Source organism: Lasioglossum baleicum, chromosome 1 (genome assembly GCF_051020765.1).
Source record: "Lasioglossum baleicum chromosome 1, iyLasBale1, whole genome shotgun sequence".
NCBI lineage: Eukaryota > Metazoa > Arthropoda > Insecta > Hymenoptera > Halictidae > Lasioglossum > Lasioglossum baleicum.
The window spans coordinates 21,475,837-21,491,398 of record NC_134929.1 but is presented as its reverse complement, the minus strand read 5'-3'; the positions used below and the strand labels follow the sequence as shown (position 1 = coordinate 21,491,398).

General features: G+C 49.4%; 1 protein-coding gene across 3 annotated transcripts in view; it reads right to left on the bottom strand.

The window, feature by feature from the left end:
• The window catches only part of LOC143214267 (uncharacterized), a 64,188-nt gene that overhangs the window by 29,418 nt on the left and 19,208 nt on the right, over nt 1–15,562 (bottom strand). For 2 of the 3 annotated variants that reach the window (XM_076435082.1, XM_076435092.1), the window contains one exon: nt 7,407–7,466. The exons of the other annotated variant lie outside the window; for it this stretch is intronic. In XM_076435082.1, coding sequence (XP_076291197.1) covers nt 7,407–7,440 — 34 coding nt within the window. In that variant the 5' untranslated portion in view covers nt 7,441–7,466. The remainder of the gene's footprint in view (nt 1–7,406; nt 7,467–15,562) is intronic. 3 annotated transcript variants of the gene reach the window in all.

The window sequence follows — 15,562 nt, the reverse complement described above, 5'->3', positions numbered from 1 at the left end:
TCGGATTAGACTGGAATAGTTCAGTGAAGCGAAGTAGATGTTTCTGGAGGTAGAAGCCTAAATAGACTTGTCAGGAACTACGTGAACTAGGATTGAGTCTAGCTGAGAATCATGAGGAGCCTATAGTCTGTTCAACCGGACAAGTAGAGCACCTGCGACGAGGAATAAGAAAATAGAAGATGCTCTTAGAGATAGTAATCTGAATGTACATGTCACACCTGTTGAAATTTGTGTGCGTTAAGATTAGACCTGATTAGTTAAGCAAACTGGAGAGCCCCGTCGATAGGTAAATTAACTAAGTCTAATTATTTTGATCTGTGAAGCCTGTAGATAAATGAACCAAGTCTAATTATTTTGATCACTTCTAGCAAACAGAGTTGAACAGATGTGAAGCCTGTAGATAAACGAACTAAGTCTAATTATTTTGATCACTTCAGTGGTCTTCAGTCTAGCAAACAGAGTCTAAGAGACTCGATTCGAAGCCTGTTTGAGGATGTTGCATCCTAGGTATCCCGCTTAGATTCTTCTACATTTATTTCAACTGCCACCAGATCTCGATCACATCGATTGCCTCTAAATTGCGGTGAAGAGACTCGATTTGAAGCTGCCTAGAAAATGTTGCATTTATCAGATTCATCGATAGATATGCGAAGTCCAACCATGTTGGCCAAGTGCAGGAGAGATTCTCGCGATCTGCCACAAAAAGCAGAGCCCATTTGAACCACTGTCAATGCAGATACGCCAGTCGCGCCAGTCCAACTAGTCGCGCTAATTGATATTCGACTGTACAATTTCTCGTCTCAGCAAACTTGAAATCTTCCACCGATAGCGTTAACAAGACTCGATCCTCCTTCTTCCCTAAGTAAACAGGAAGTTCCCTTACGTTGGACCAGTTTATCGATCCAGCGTCACGACACTTCGCGATACAGCTCATCCGCTTGCATTCCGATGTACCAATCAAGCGACAGCCTTTACAACAACCATAACCGAGGACGTGGACAGCACCGTTCAGCAATCGGTCAAGCCCAGATTAGAAGTCTGCCAGCTGTTTGACGCTACCATAATCGGCTGACGATTATAACGAGCGAGGCTCGATCGGACGTCATCGGCTAACTTTCTGGAAGCCTAAGGTGTCTTCGAGGAAACATCGGGGAATTTCTGTTACTGTGTACCTACCAGGATGTCGCCAGGCGAGCTCCGACCGCAATTAACAGGACCGTTAATAGGAATTTAGTATCTCCGTTTAAGGAGAACGTTGGTTCTTTCCTTTTTTTCCCCCATTCGGCCCGGCCGGTCCACGTCTGGTTTCGAGGTGACGTTATAGTTCCCGGGGCCCCGACCATGCCACGTGTACCTGCTGGCTGCGTTTTCACCGCGCGGTTCGCGCCACGCGGCGTTAAAGCCTGTATTTAAATGGCGTCTCCCTCGCCGGAGATAACGCTTAATGGCCTTAATGATCCTGCGTGCGCAAGGACATGCTGTGACTTTCCTTCTTTACGAGGAGACCGGACCCTCGACAGGGAGTTTCAGCATTCAGCGGCACCGTTTCCTCGAAAACACTCGGCTCTTCCGACCTCAGGATGTTTTTCGCCGATAATTTCAATTCTCCTTGGTAATTAATACATCGGGGAACTGTGCAGATTTCGTTTTTATCGACCATTCGTTCGACTGTGCTCCATGTGAATTTTTTGCCGAGGAACTTCATTATATTCGTGAATTTTTTCACAAAGGAGAAATTAATATTACGTTTGTTTGTTATTATACGATCAAACACATCAATGAGTCGACGTAGATCGCTTTCCGGTTGTTGGTCGATGACTGTTTATTATGTGCACGGCCGCGGGCACCGACAATAAAATAATTAACGAGGATCACGCTGAGAGGTTTCGCGAATCGATCACGGAACAACGGGCTCGAAGGTGACCCGGGTTTTTCGCCGTTCACGCGGCGGGGTTCGCCACGACTAATTAGCATGATAATTAAGCGGCGCCCGAGTGTTCTTCGAGGCTCGACAGAGTTTCTCGTTCGACTCCAGCGCTGAGGTCAGCTCTCTGCGCGTTGCCTTCTTCGGAGTGCACGAGCACTCGGGGATAAAAATAATCGAGGATGACCCCGTGGGCTTTGTCAGACACTCTGGACCCTCTGTCAGGATTTTTATTGCGATCCGATCTTCTTCTTAGGAAATTAGAACAAAGTCTTGACAATGTTCACAATTTTCTAAACATCGACACAGTCAAAATTGAGTTCGGTCAGCGAACCGATCAAGCAAATCGACGACCAGACGAATAAGAAATAATTGCTTGAAAACAGCAAAGCAACAGCATAAAATGTGCCGAGAACTGCAGCCAGGGTGACGTGAACAACGAGCGAAAATAACGCGATCGGAAATTACTTCGCTTGACCGACGGAATTACAGGCCGATTCCCGCAGGAGTGAAAAAATCGACTGGGCGGAAAAAAAGCGCGCAGAAATCGGCGAAAACAATCTTGGATCGCGGCGCGAAATAAAAATGCAGTTTACTACATTGGATTCCCATCTCTCGGCGCCCGCGATCTGATAGAGGGAAAGAATCTGCGGACACATTTCGGCGCGCGAATAAGGAAAAAAACGGGGCCGGTAACGGGTAGAATGCGTTCGCCGGCAGCGAACACCCAATATTTTTAATTAACATGCTTCGTTAAGGGAGACATTGTCCCCTTAATCGCGGCGATAGGAGGCCGACACTTAATTCCGGCGGTCGCGGCGCGGCGTTCCGCAATTCGGAATTAATGTACCAATTAATGACTTCATCGTGTGGGCAGCCGGGCACCGGAAATTATGACGTTGTTCCTCGGTTTTCTGCAGCCCGATGCAGCCACACGGTGCATCCACCATCCACCGCATTGGTGCAGCGCGGTGCAGCGTTGGAAGCGGCCGGTCGGACGTTTATGGACAAAGAATCACAATCGAGGCTGTCCACGGTTAGGGGCTCCGGGTTCCCCGGTGAAAATAAATTAATCGTTTAATATACGGCCACCAGCGGGCCGGTGCGGCGAGCGGCGAGCGGCGCAAGCCTACGATTCACTTTCACGGAATCGTTTATCCGCGATAATATCGTACCGAGCGTATCGTCGAACTTCCCGCCCGCTGAAAGCCGCCGGGTAAATGCCAAATGCCGCGAATTCCTCGTTTCAGGTAACCGCGGAACCGCCGCGTCTAACCTCGGCTTTGAAACTCACGAGCGCAAACGGCGCGGCGCCTTATGCAAATTAAAATCTTTCGAGTTCCCTGCTCAACGATCCGCGTCGATCGGCAGTCGGTTTTTCGCGGAACATTACTTTTTGTATTAAAGAGTACGAGAGGCTTGTGTTCCTTGTGTTATGTTATACATAGATGTAGAATATACTGGGTGGGCGTGGCTTAGTGGCCCCAGATTTCAACAGAGCCAGGGCGTTGCCCCACCGGGCAATCCATGCTCATAGACCCATAAGAGTAACAGCGAGGAACCGGGGAAGAACTGCGGAGCGAAACAAAACGGAATTAATTCGAGGCTTTAAAATCCCATGAACCGTCCCTTTCCCACGCCTCTTGTTGCGGAGCATGACCTTGGCACGCGAACTCCGGAGCCTCGAAATCGCTTCCCTTAGGTACCCTGTTTGTATGAAGGAATCATCGAAGATAAGAAATTGACGACGTTAACATACAGACATCGTTGCTGTTGGTTTAATCTCGAGCCACGCGCGTTCGAATTTGGAATAATCGGATTCTCGAATCTTCAATTCTGGGACGTATCCGGTACAAGCTTCTACGGGACCCTGGGAAATCTATCTAAAGCCACGGATTCCAATTCCAAGCTATCAGATCTTCGTCGAGCATATCTTGATCCTATTCGATCCGAGTCCCCGTCGCGAGAGACTCGATCTCAAGAATGGAATCTCAAATAATCGAATTCCCGACTCCGCCGTTTAGATTTCATTACACGCATAGCTTTGTCGTCTGTGCGGCGATCGATCGCCACACACGTCGACAGATTCCTCGGCAGGGAATAATAATAAAACTGCATACGCGCTGTAATTGCAGAAAATTCGTTTCGCAATCGTTTTCGAACACGAATCATCGAGCAAAGTCTCCAAGTGGGCGTGGTTTAGTTGCCCCGGAATAGTTCCGGAGAGAATAATTCGACTTATATCCAGAGTCTGCGAAGGACGATTTCGTGTAACAACAGCTACGCTATCTAGGCTACGGTATAATGAAAAGAATCGTGATTTTACAGGCGGAAACAGCCATAGATCACGATCAGCGTGTCCCGCTCACGATCCCGCGAATTCCAGCGTCAGCCCGATCCTATCGGCCGCGGCGACCCGGCGTATAAATTAGCGCGATCGACGCGAAGACAATCGCGTGGGGGTTACGCCGGAGAAAATGATGAAGAACCGGCGGGAAACCGGCCGCGACAAGTGAACGTCTCTCCTTTCACTTCTTTATATTCCGGCCCGATGTTTGGCGGGCCGTCTAGTTATGAAATAAAACGCCGGGGTAAACGGGTACACGCGGTGGCGCAATAACCACGGCCGACTTTTACGCCCAAGCCCCTTGATTTACAGCGGCTCCGCGACCTGCCTTAATCGAACAACTGCAAACCTACGGGATTCCCAACTGGCGACTTAACAGGCTGTGGAATCTTTTGTACCTCGCGACGACGGGATCCCCTGTAATCCGCGAATATTCACCATTATTGTACGTAAACGTAAACCCCCTGAAGAGATGCAAGGTCACTCAGCAGGTATTCGATAGGCATTCAACGTGCTCGATAGTTATATGATTAGCAAATAGTAAGGATTATAGTGATCGTATTTTATGAGCATCTTCAGGCTTCATCCCGCACAGGGTGCCAGTTTAGTTTGAATTCTTCAATGAAATTTGTTAGCACTGAGCAGTAAGCTACGCCTCAAGGGCGGAGTCAGGAGACCTCATCCAGCCCACAGCGACTGGCAAAGCCCGTCTGCTCCTCTCCTTTACTCGCTAATCCAGCGGTTTCTGTAGGAAACTCGAATCCCGACCTTGTTCAAAAGCGAAACTCTGCTTCAGGTCTTACGGAGACACTGAAACAAAACAGAGTTGTTCGGTTCTCTGTATAATGAATGCCATTCAGACGATCGCGGACACGACCCCGCTATGTATAGGATTACATACGCGGCGGATAGTACCGTTTCGAATGCGAGTAGAGGATCGTCGCGTTCAACGTCGAAACGATGACCGACCATCGGTATCCACCGGCTTTTGCGCTGCAACAGCCGCGAGGCAACGACCGGGGGACAGCTTCTAGCCGATCCTGGATCCATTAACGAAGTCATTTCACCGGGGATAGGCTGGCCGGGCTGCTAATGTTCACGGTCCTGACTATCGAGGCCTCGGCTTGGTGGCGCGGTGTTTCGTAGGAATGCCACTTTTCTCTCGTTCCTCTCGTCCCTGCCTGCCTCTTCTCCAGCGTATACCACTGCCGCGCGCCGGTGGGTTTCTCGCGGGCTGGTGTCCGCCCGCTCCTTTCTTCATCTATCGGCGTATAATAACTCCATTACAGCCCGTCCAGAATGTGCGTCCCCCGTGTGCTTTTAATGTCTCATTTCCATCCGACGGGACGCAACGCGTCTCTGGCCACCGGCGCGCTGTTGGCCGGGCGCCCACGAAAGTGTCGCTGCTTATCGCCACTTTGTGTAATCGCCTCCGGGGACCCCTGGTATTACGGTGTCCAATCAGAATCCCCGACTGCATCTCCTCTGTCTCTCTCGTTGCTGAAGACGGTTTGCTCCATTATCTGTTGCACCGAGACTTCCTCGACACCTCGACCAACGACACTGTTAAGTGGAAATGGACGCTACAGGCAAGTGCCGTTGATGCTCCCACTGAAGCTGATCCTCGACTCGTGGAAACAATCTATCGATCACATCTTCGTTCTTCCCAATTTGGTAGAGCCCTGTACAGAAAGTGTTTATAAGAGGCGTGGCTTCGTCGCTCTTAATTTCCCCAGGACCCCTGGGGTGCCCTACGGAGCAATCGGTGTTCCTAAACGCCCCAGTGTCAGCATCCAGGACGCTTCGCAACCGGGAAACGCATTCCTCGAGCAAGAAGGAGCAAGACTTCAGAACCACGGCCACGTCAAATCAGTCAAGCTTGTGGTTCTCGTTGGTCGTCTTCGCTGCCTTGGTATCTGCCTCATGCAGATTCCTCTTCATTCGTATTAATAACCGGCGAGAGTCTGGCCAGACCAGGCCAGGCCAGGCCAGACCGCTGTAGCCAAGGTCACCGGGGTTAAGGCGTGTTCAACAAGCTGTTCATGGCTACTACCTAAAGGGTCCCGGCTCTTTCATCCGCAACCCGGAAGTGCGGCCTCCTCCGTCGTTGTAACTCAAGACATCGCCGATTCTAGTCTTCACCAGCTGGCTCCGACGACGACGACGACGACGACGACGACCGAGCTATTCCTGATCCCTCATCGTTGACCTTTCCGAGTGGAAAAACCCGCGCGCGGAAATGGTCTCGGGGTTCTCGATCGACACGCAACCAAGAGAGGGGGGAAACGATCACCGAAAGAAATTATTGAAAAACCGGACGGCCGGCGTTCAAAGCCGACCGGCTACCTTCTAGGGGAATCGTCATCTCTACCGTCGCGTCGTCCGGTATCGGTATCGCAGTCATCGTCATCGGCCGACGCCGCCGTAAACGGACCGGGAACCGATCATTGAAGACGCGAACGGGCTATACCTCGCCGGTTTACTATTTATTATAAGTCGGGAAAAGTCGACAATCGGTAGCCGAACACGACCGTAAATCACCGCGGAGGATCGTCTCCTGCCGCGCCTTCAACGTTGGGGAACGGTCCGAGCGCAACCTATAAGAGGGATGCGCAGGCGGCAGTGATATATCGTACGAGCCCCCCATTGTCTCTGACTAAGTTCACGAGGGACGGGCCACCGAGGAACTGACTCCTACTCGTATTAATTACAACGTCCCGGCGAAACCGAAGTCGGACTCTCCGCGCAACGGGACTGCCTCGATTTTTTCTCTCCGGATGAATATCGGTGCTCTCGATAGCGACATCTTCTACCAGCCGAAATTCAGCTCTTCGGCTCGATACTTTAATTTAACATGTCCGCAACCCGATTTTTTTAGAAGCAATAATAACAAGTCTTCTCTTAACCACTGGCACTAGACACTGGATTTATTTTACGAATTTCTTTGTCGTTCTAATTTTTCTGAATCGTCGACGAAAAATTTTATCTCGATGTAGAAAATTAATAAGATGTTCGATAGATTCTGTTCTCTGGTTATTATCATCCCTGGTTATACCATTATCTGTATATTATTTTATGATCATCAGCAGCGACTTCCCTTGCATGAACACTGATTGGAAAATGAATGCAACTCACCGTTCGGAGCCTGTCTGCAGAGCCTGGCGAACATCCTCTAGTTCCTCGGCGACCGTCTGCCTGCGAACAGAGGAAGACAACCGATCAGCTCATCGGATCCGATTTTTCGCGGCGCGAGTTAATTGAAATTTAATTGTGAAAAGCGAAAAGTTGGCAGGCAAGCAAAACGGAGGGAGGAAAGCTCGTTAACGTGTCCCGATCGGTAACACGCCATTACGATACGGGTAACCGTCTCGCGGGCCGGTTAACCGCAATAAATTACAACTCCTAATGCCCAGGTTGTTTATAACATGGCGGCCGGTTATATCCAGGGGTCGTCGATAATTGCTCTCGGCCGAGGATATCAAAATTCAGGCCTAGAACGAGAGAAAAAGGGGAGGTGTATACGTATCGACACGAAGTTAGGCTCGAGGCGTAACGCTCCGAGTGTCGGGCCGAGATATTTCCTTAACGCTAATGGCTACCGGTCGTCCCGCTAATAATTACAAGCTCCCCTTGACTAATAGGTAACGACAGGCGATCTTCCTGCCCTGTGGCAGCGAACAACGCTGTCCCGACCGACAGCCTTCGGTTTCACGCGCAAACGCCCTCGGGGCCTGTCAGCAACGATCACCGATTCGAGAATCGCCATGCGAAATCACACCCCCTTCCCCCCACTCTTGTCGCACACCCGCTAACGACTCACTTTGCGGGCTCCTCCTGTTAACGCCGCGGGAAACGCCCACGCGGGAAATCGACGATCGATGGCGATCGTAATTGAGCTGTTCACTGGCGATCAAGTTTCTCTCGTTTTTCCAGTCCTGCTTCCTGCTCCCTTTTTCTTGCACTTTGCAATATAAACGACTTTATTCTTGCTTCTTCTCTTCTTGCGTTCAAACTATTTTGCTTGAAGTGTTATTTGTTACTGTCTCGCCTCACTGTTTTCCTAAGAAGAGAGTCTGAGGATCTCTACGGGTGAGGTACACGGCGACCATGAATTATGTTCTGGGAGATTTCGAGCAGAATCGAAAGCAATCGCGCCGAACGCCATTGAAATCTAAAGCGAACGAGGTGGTATTCCGTTCGCGAGCCGATACCGATCGCCCGAAGCGAGCATTCCCAGCATGTTTCCACGACGATTTCTGATAAATTTTTCGCGAGTATCGTGTACATTTCTTTCACAGATATCGAACCATTTCTGTGCGTCTCCTATCTGGATCTGTTAGCGGAATATTCGTAATGTTTAAATCAGCCTCCGCGAATTTCAATAGAGACGTACTTAGATTGCTGCCTATCTCTCTGGAACGCAAGTAAACATCGGTTGTCGGAAGGATGAAATCCGCGGGGCGGATTCTGGATATCCCGGTGCTAGCTGTACACCATCCCAGACAAAAATATTCGAATAGAAATGTGCAAGGATCCCGGTGGAAGGCAATCAACTAGGCCTTTCCGGGCGAACGGTGTAGAAGGGCCATTACCCGGGAGTATCAGGAACGATGTAAATCATTTTTCTGCACTTATGCGCAACAACATGGGAACAAATGGTACACGGGCCGGGCAGAGGCCGTGTTTCCCTTTCGTCTGTACATGCGCGTATCCAGTACGTTGCGCAATTATGTAAAGCCCCGACAACTTTCTCATCTCTATCTACCGTGTCGTATGGTAATAACCATTGTAAATGGTAATTCTACAGTGTCCGCGGACACGGAATCGATGGATTTTTCCCTCGGCCTGTGACCGCTTTAGCCGACACCGGGAACCGTAATCATAATCCTGATGAAACTGTTCAAACCAGAATCGCCGGATCAAGACTTGTCCGGTACGTTTCTCATCGGGGAGGATTCTGAGCATCTTCAAGAAAATGTATTCAACGTTGATGACGCAGTGTCGAATATCGATCTCCAAAATATGTAGATTAACAAAGGGAAGTAAACTTCGGTGGCTAAATGGCCGAGAGCCATCAACGCTTATGAGTGTCGGAGGGATCGAGGAAAGATCGTTGGATCGGTTTTATTCAGATCCCGCGTTCGGAACGAATAGGAGTGATTGTTGGTAGATGGAGGCAGAGCCGATCGTCTTGTATAGGACTCGTTGCCACGGCTCGATTGCAGCGAATCAATGAATGGCGAAACGGCTTGAGCGTGCTTATTGCTCGGCCGTGCTGAATAATTTATTACACCTTGACCGTGTCGTGCCTGTAATACGTTACGATACGTTATTACGTGGCACGGGGCGTAGAGAAGGGCCGCGTAATTGGCCGGCTATGGCCAATGAATACAAAAAGAAAATCTTCTCCCCTCCGCACCTTGGACACAAAATTTCGCAGATTCGCGAGAAAGTTTCTTCTTATTGTTAATCGAGAAGAGGACCACGGTATCCACCGAGGAGAATGGAATCGCGGAAACCGGTCCTTATTAAGGGCCTTATTAAGTTCGAGGGCCCGGTAATATCGTTAATTAGATGCTATAAACTTTGAACCCGCATTTGCATAAGCAACCATATCGCGGCATTAATCTGTTATTTATGCGCGACAAATAGGATAAACCGAGTACCCGAAGTCTCGGTGCCGTATCCCCTGCGCCGCTGTTCCACATAATTAGCGATACTAATTAATGGCTGTATCCGAGGCAATTATGCTGAACAAAACACGCCGGCTACGTGCGCGTGGGTTCAACACCGGTATACGCCGGGTTCGCGGTCTTTTGAATAACGAGGGCGTGAAACATTCTCTTTCTCTCTCTCCCTCTGACTTTCTCTATTTCTCTCGCTTTTTCTCTCCCTCTCGGAATGCGATACAGTGTCTCGCTGTTCTAGAAAATTTCGAGAAATTATTCTCGAGACTTGACGAGTTGACTAGGCTGGATTATAGTGAAAAATATCATGAAAAAATCATTGTAGAAGTTTTGCAAAATGAATCAAGTTAATTAAGGACAGGATGGTCACTCTGGCAAGCAAATCCCGAGCATGATAGGGTAGACGTTGTCCCGCGGAACGTCGAACCAGCAAAAACCGTTTGAAGAGGTCCCTGAACGTTGGAGCAACGTCGTGGACGTAATGCGACGCCTTGATGGACGGCCGGATCGCGGAGCCGGAAGTGGCGGGCGAAAAAAACTGGCATTTAGAAGAGAGCGAGCAGGGCACCCTGCCAAGTCCGTTCGCTGGCAGGGCTGAAAGCAGGTTAGGGCAACAGACCGGAGAGTCCGGCTGTTTGACATAACCAGTTCGGAGCTGGGGGCAAGGACGCCGCGCCGCCTCTTTCTTGTCCTGCGGCGCGCACTCCTTTTCTCTTGGCTGGTCTCTCATGGGACACAATCGGTTCCGATCCTGACCATCGCAATGTATCCACGATCGATCGCTGCCACTCGGAAATCCTTGCTCCCTCCGCGACGAAATCGATCCTTACATTTCCATGCCCTGCTGGCGTTCAACCGGTACCTACCGTGCAGTATAGTCATTTCGGATGCAAGACCGTTATCCTTGGTCTGTGGGATGCGACAAGGTGCTGGTTTGTGACTGTATTAGTCTGTGGTATAGCTAGGGAGTTGTTCCCGCTGTCGTCGAGTTAAGGGATCCGCGAATTGGAGAGGCAGTTCAATTTTTCGTCACGAACCTAAGAGCAGAGACTTCAAGTTGATTTGCTACCGTTTCTTCGTGGTGAAACGCTCGAATTTTCGTTACCGTTCCGCGCATTCCACCGGATAATTAAGCGCGTCCCATTAAACTACAAACGGTCGAGGCTTCTATTTCCATCTGTTTACAATGAACCGCGCAATTTGTCGTTCACAGTCCGCAGTTAAAGAAACTCGTTATCGGAATTCACCGGACCAAAGTCCAGCCCCTTCGTGAAACCGATTTCCTTTAGGACGGCGCCGATGATTTACGTTTCCATTCCCTCGGCAACCATAACTCCAGGTGTGTCGTGCGGCCGTTCCGCGGAACTTCATCGGAACGGCCAGAGAAGCGGAGGCTTTAATTTTCTGTCCGCGATCTGCACGCAGTCGCTCTCAGCTAATGAGAGGCCAGTGTCTGTGCAAGAGCACGCTCCCAGTTTCCCCGGTTATGACGTTCGCGTGTCGTAAACTGATTTCTGGACTGTCCCCGGACTGCCTTCTGGGCCTAGTTCCGCTGAACGACTGTGGCAATATGTATACAGCTGTCCCAGAATACCTCGCGGCGCCGAGACCAATGGATCGTCGCATTAGGCGCATAATTGCTGATTCGAGGCGACTTTAAACGGCTGTTTGCGTTCACAGTACTGTTTGCTCTTCTAGGAGAGCTAGGTAAATGTTGTATTATCATTTTAATCAGAAAAGCGTTGCAAATATGTTGATAATCATGAGAAATGCTACCATTTGTACGCGGTATAAGCGGCATCTCGGAAATTATTCTATAAATATATAGATCTCGAAGGTTCGTATCATTATGCAGGATCGAGGATCCGATTTTCCAGAGCACGGCCGAGCAAAAAAGAAGAGGTACTTTTGCAGGTCGATCGGATCGCGACCAATTATTCCGAAGGAAATTAAAATAAAGCTAATAGGACGGCCGGACGACCTTTTACAGGTAGCGGTTTTTGCGGGCTGTCAGATCTGGCTGACCGATCACCCTGCTGGGCCGCTTGTTGCGAACGGAAAGGAAAACGCATCGCGTTTTTCCGTATTACATTACGCGCGAGCGCGGGCGCGCGCACGCTGGATCAGGCGATCCAGGCTTCGATCGTTAAACCCTGATGGAGGTAAGTCCCACGAAAAACTGGATCCGTGGCGCGCTACGGGGTCCCCGCGGCTGATTGTTGTTCGTGTGCCGAGTCGAACCTTCAATGAGAGGGAACAACCGTTTACGAGATCCTAGCTACGTGGAACTCTTCTTCGACCATGGCTTTTTGCCAACTATTCGAGCGACCAACTTTTCGAGACGTCTCTGAACGTACTCTCTGGAACGTCTCCGCTTCCAGAACCATCAATCCGACGACGATAATTATAATTAAATGATACGATCCAACGATCGATAATTTCAGCCGGAATATACACACACGAAATATCCCTCCATAAACCTGTTATCTGCATTGGAGGAGCTTCTGCTATCTGCGCACCCTGACAATCCGATTGGCAAATCAACGCTGCCCTCGAAGCCGATAGACTGCTTCACGAACAATTTGCTTCGATCACTTTCTTCCAGAAAATGTTCCTCCTTCTAGAAAAGTTCAATTTTTCTAGAAATATCACAGTTTTCTTAGCGAGTCTCGCGCAACTTTTCTGCGGATGAACGAATATTTAGCAGAGAGGGGGTAGGGGTGATCGGTTTCTATTGTTCGGGAGGAAATAAATCGCGGTGGCGGGGCAGTTCGATTGTTTCCCTCGGGACGAGGACAGAAGACCATAATGAGGCGAGCAAGGATTTATTACGAGACGTTAAAACTGTTCTTCTAACGGTACCCCCGTACGAGCGCGAGTCGCTGCCGGGGCCATCGGGGGTAGTCGTGCTTGATGGCGCGAGATTGAAATCTAAATGTACCGAAAAATAAGAAGAGACGCGTGGAAGGTCAACCGGCCTCGACCAGATCGGAGCAAATTCTTGTTTACCCATCAACGTGCCTGCCACGATCTCCATAGAACGTACACCGCTGTCATTCATCGCCAGAAATAAAATCATTCAGCAATTCTTCATAAATGCCTCTTTACGATCCTAAACATTAGAAAGAAACGAAGGAGCAAAAGGTTGTACTGTTTTTTGCAAGCGATGTAGTTCCTTTTAATCTGCATTATTTTTCAAAATTCATTCGTATATGACACGGTGACCTTCAAGGTCACACAAGGTCAGAAATTAAAACAGAATTAAAGGAGGAAGGGGTGTCAGTGTTGTTTGCGGAGCTAAATCGTTTTAATTGAGTAATATGCAGGATGGTAATACACCGAGGGAAGACTAGAGAGCTCTCCGGCTACGGAGCTTTCAATTAAATTGGGGCTCCGGGAAAAATCGCTATCGCGCCGGACCGGCGGCCGCGATACTTCCGCGTTCGTAATGATAATTAATAGGTTCGCGTTAGAATTTATTGGGCAACGTCATCTTCGTTCATTATGCCACGACGCTCGCGGACCGCGGGCCCCCGGTATAACTCAATGGCAGAATTTATTGCGTCATTAAGGTAATGCATGCGATACAACGCCGCCGAGATAACATAATCATTCCGCGCGTAGACTGGCAATGAAGCGATCTCGCGCCGTGCAGTATTTAGAAAATCCGCCGATTTCAATTTGCCAGTCTTCGCGCGTCCGGACGCTTGAACTTGGATCAACGTATCGTTAGACCAATGATTCCCAAGGTGGTCTATATCGACCCCTAGGGGTCGACTCCGAACTGCAAGGGCTCCATGTCAGCGAAAACAAAAATTAGATTTAAGGTTACACCTAACTAAGTTGAAGAGAAATATTGAAAGGCTCATTTTTCGGTGTAGTTATTTTATGTTATAATTTTATTACAATAGATTTGCATTTTGTGTCGTTTTAATTAATAAATGTGTAAAACTAAACATGTGTTTTGTTTTAACTTTTTCACTCTACAGTCAAACCTATCAAAGTGAGTAGCACCGTGTCAGCTGTCAAAAACACATTTGAAGTTGATGAATTTGTAACAATTCAATATTAGAAAGGCGGGGGATCTACCCAAAACAGAAAAAATTGGCACGTGGTCGACGAGACAAAAAAGTTTGGGGACCTCTGCGTTAGACAAAGAAAAAGAAATACGATTGTGTAGACGATGAATTGCTTTGTTGATATAAAAATGTTCACACCGCACCGGTGACATTCTCCGATTGTAGCAAAGTCGGTGACGAAGTCAGCTGGTTAACAAGCGTCCGAACGACTGTCGACGGTGAACATCCGATACGTTTGACGGTAGAAAGTGTCCCCGACTGCGGAGTGTTCGCGGGACTATATCGGGACGAGCGCGCGCGAAATTGGTCGAAAGTTAATGGAAGTCGGTACCGTTTGTTAGCGAGCGGAGAACGTTTCCGACCGAACACCTCCGCTCTTCCCACGTCCCTCTCGGCCGATCGTAAATTGGCCACAGTCGTTTCCCTCCCGAAAGGCGTCAACCGTGAGATTTACGACGCCTACCGTGCGGAGATCTCACCTGGACAGTACCCGGGACGACACCAGTTTTTGCTTCCCCCGGATATCCAGGAATCGCGAGACTCGTCGCTTCTCTCTCGAGCATATCGCACTACCCGCCTTAATGAGGACATCTAATATCGGGCCCGGAGATAACGATCGGTCCCTATCGGGCTTAATTAACGCGGACACCCCCTTTCCTTGCCCCTCCTCAACAACCCGTAGTCCTCTCGCCATGTAAATAATGCCGGGGTCCCTTTCGACGCCGAAAATCTCCTCTTAATTAAATCAGTCGGCGCTCACGCGAGTTTGTGTTGTATTTTTTGTGTTAGAACGAACTCTGGAACGTATATAAATCCGAATTGCAAACTTACAAATCAAGGCCTTATCAAAATTGCAGCCTGAAACACAGTCTACACTGAAAGCTAGAAAATGAGAGAATTACGCAAGGTCCCAGAGAAAACCGTAAGATATCGATGATCGCGCAAAGTCTCGCCTCTTAAATCAGCGAGTTCGCAGCTCGGCTTCCGCGAACTAACGGCTAAGGGAATGGACCAGTGAACTCGAAACAAGTTTTTCCCCGTGGAACAGACGCATAAATAATGGAGAGGGGGCTGGTGTACCTGGAGGAATCGCGACTAAAGAGAAACAGCAACGCCGCCATCCAGGGGGATGGCCTTCTTAGATAATCCGGGCCGGCTGACGATCATTAACGGTGCCAGTCCGTAGAAAGTTATAGGAGAACTTGTTCGCGGTCGCCGCAAAGAATGATTTCCGGTCCGCGGCTAACGAACCGCGATATCCGGTGTCCAGACATGCCCGTATCCGTTTACCGAACACAGAGGGTGGCCGCGCACTCTCTGCCGTTTCACCTCTGTCGTGTTACCTGCCCTGATACTGCGCGTGTACTAAGGTATCGCTTTTCTGGCAGAAGACCGTCTCCTGCGGACAGGATCCAGGAAACAACCATGGGAACCCCGTGTCCCTTCGAACCCGTGGAACGCCATTCCGGACACTTAAACGTTCGTCTTCCTGTCGCCGGCTTCTGCTGCCTGGGAATTTTGTTCG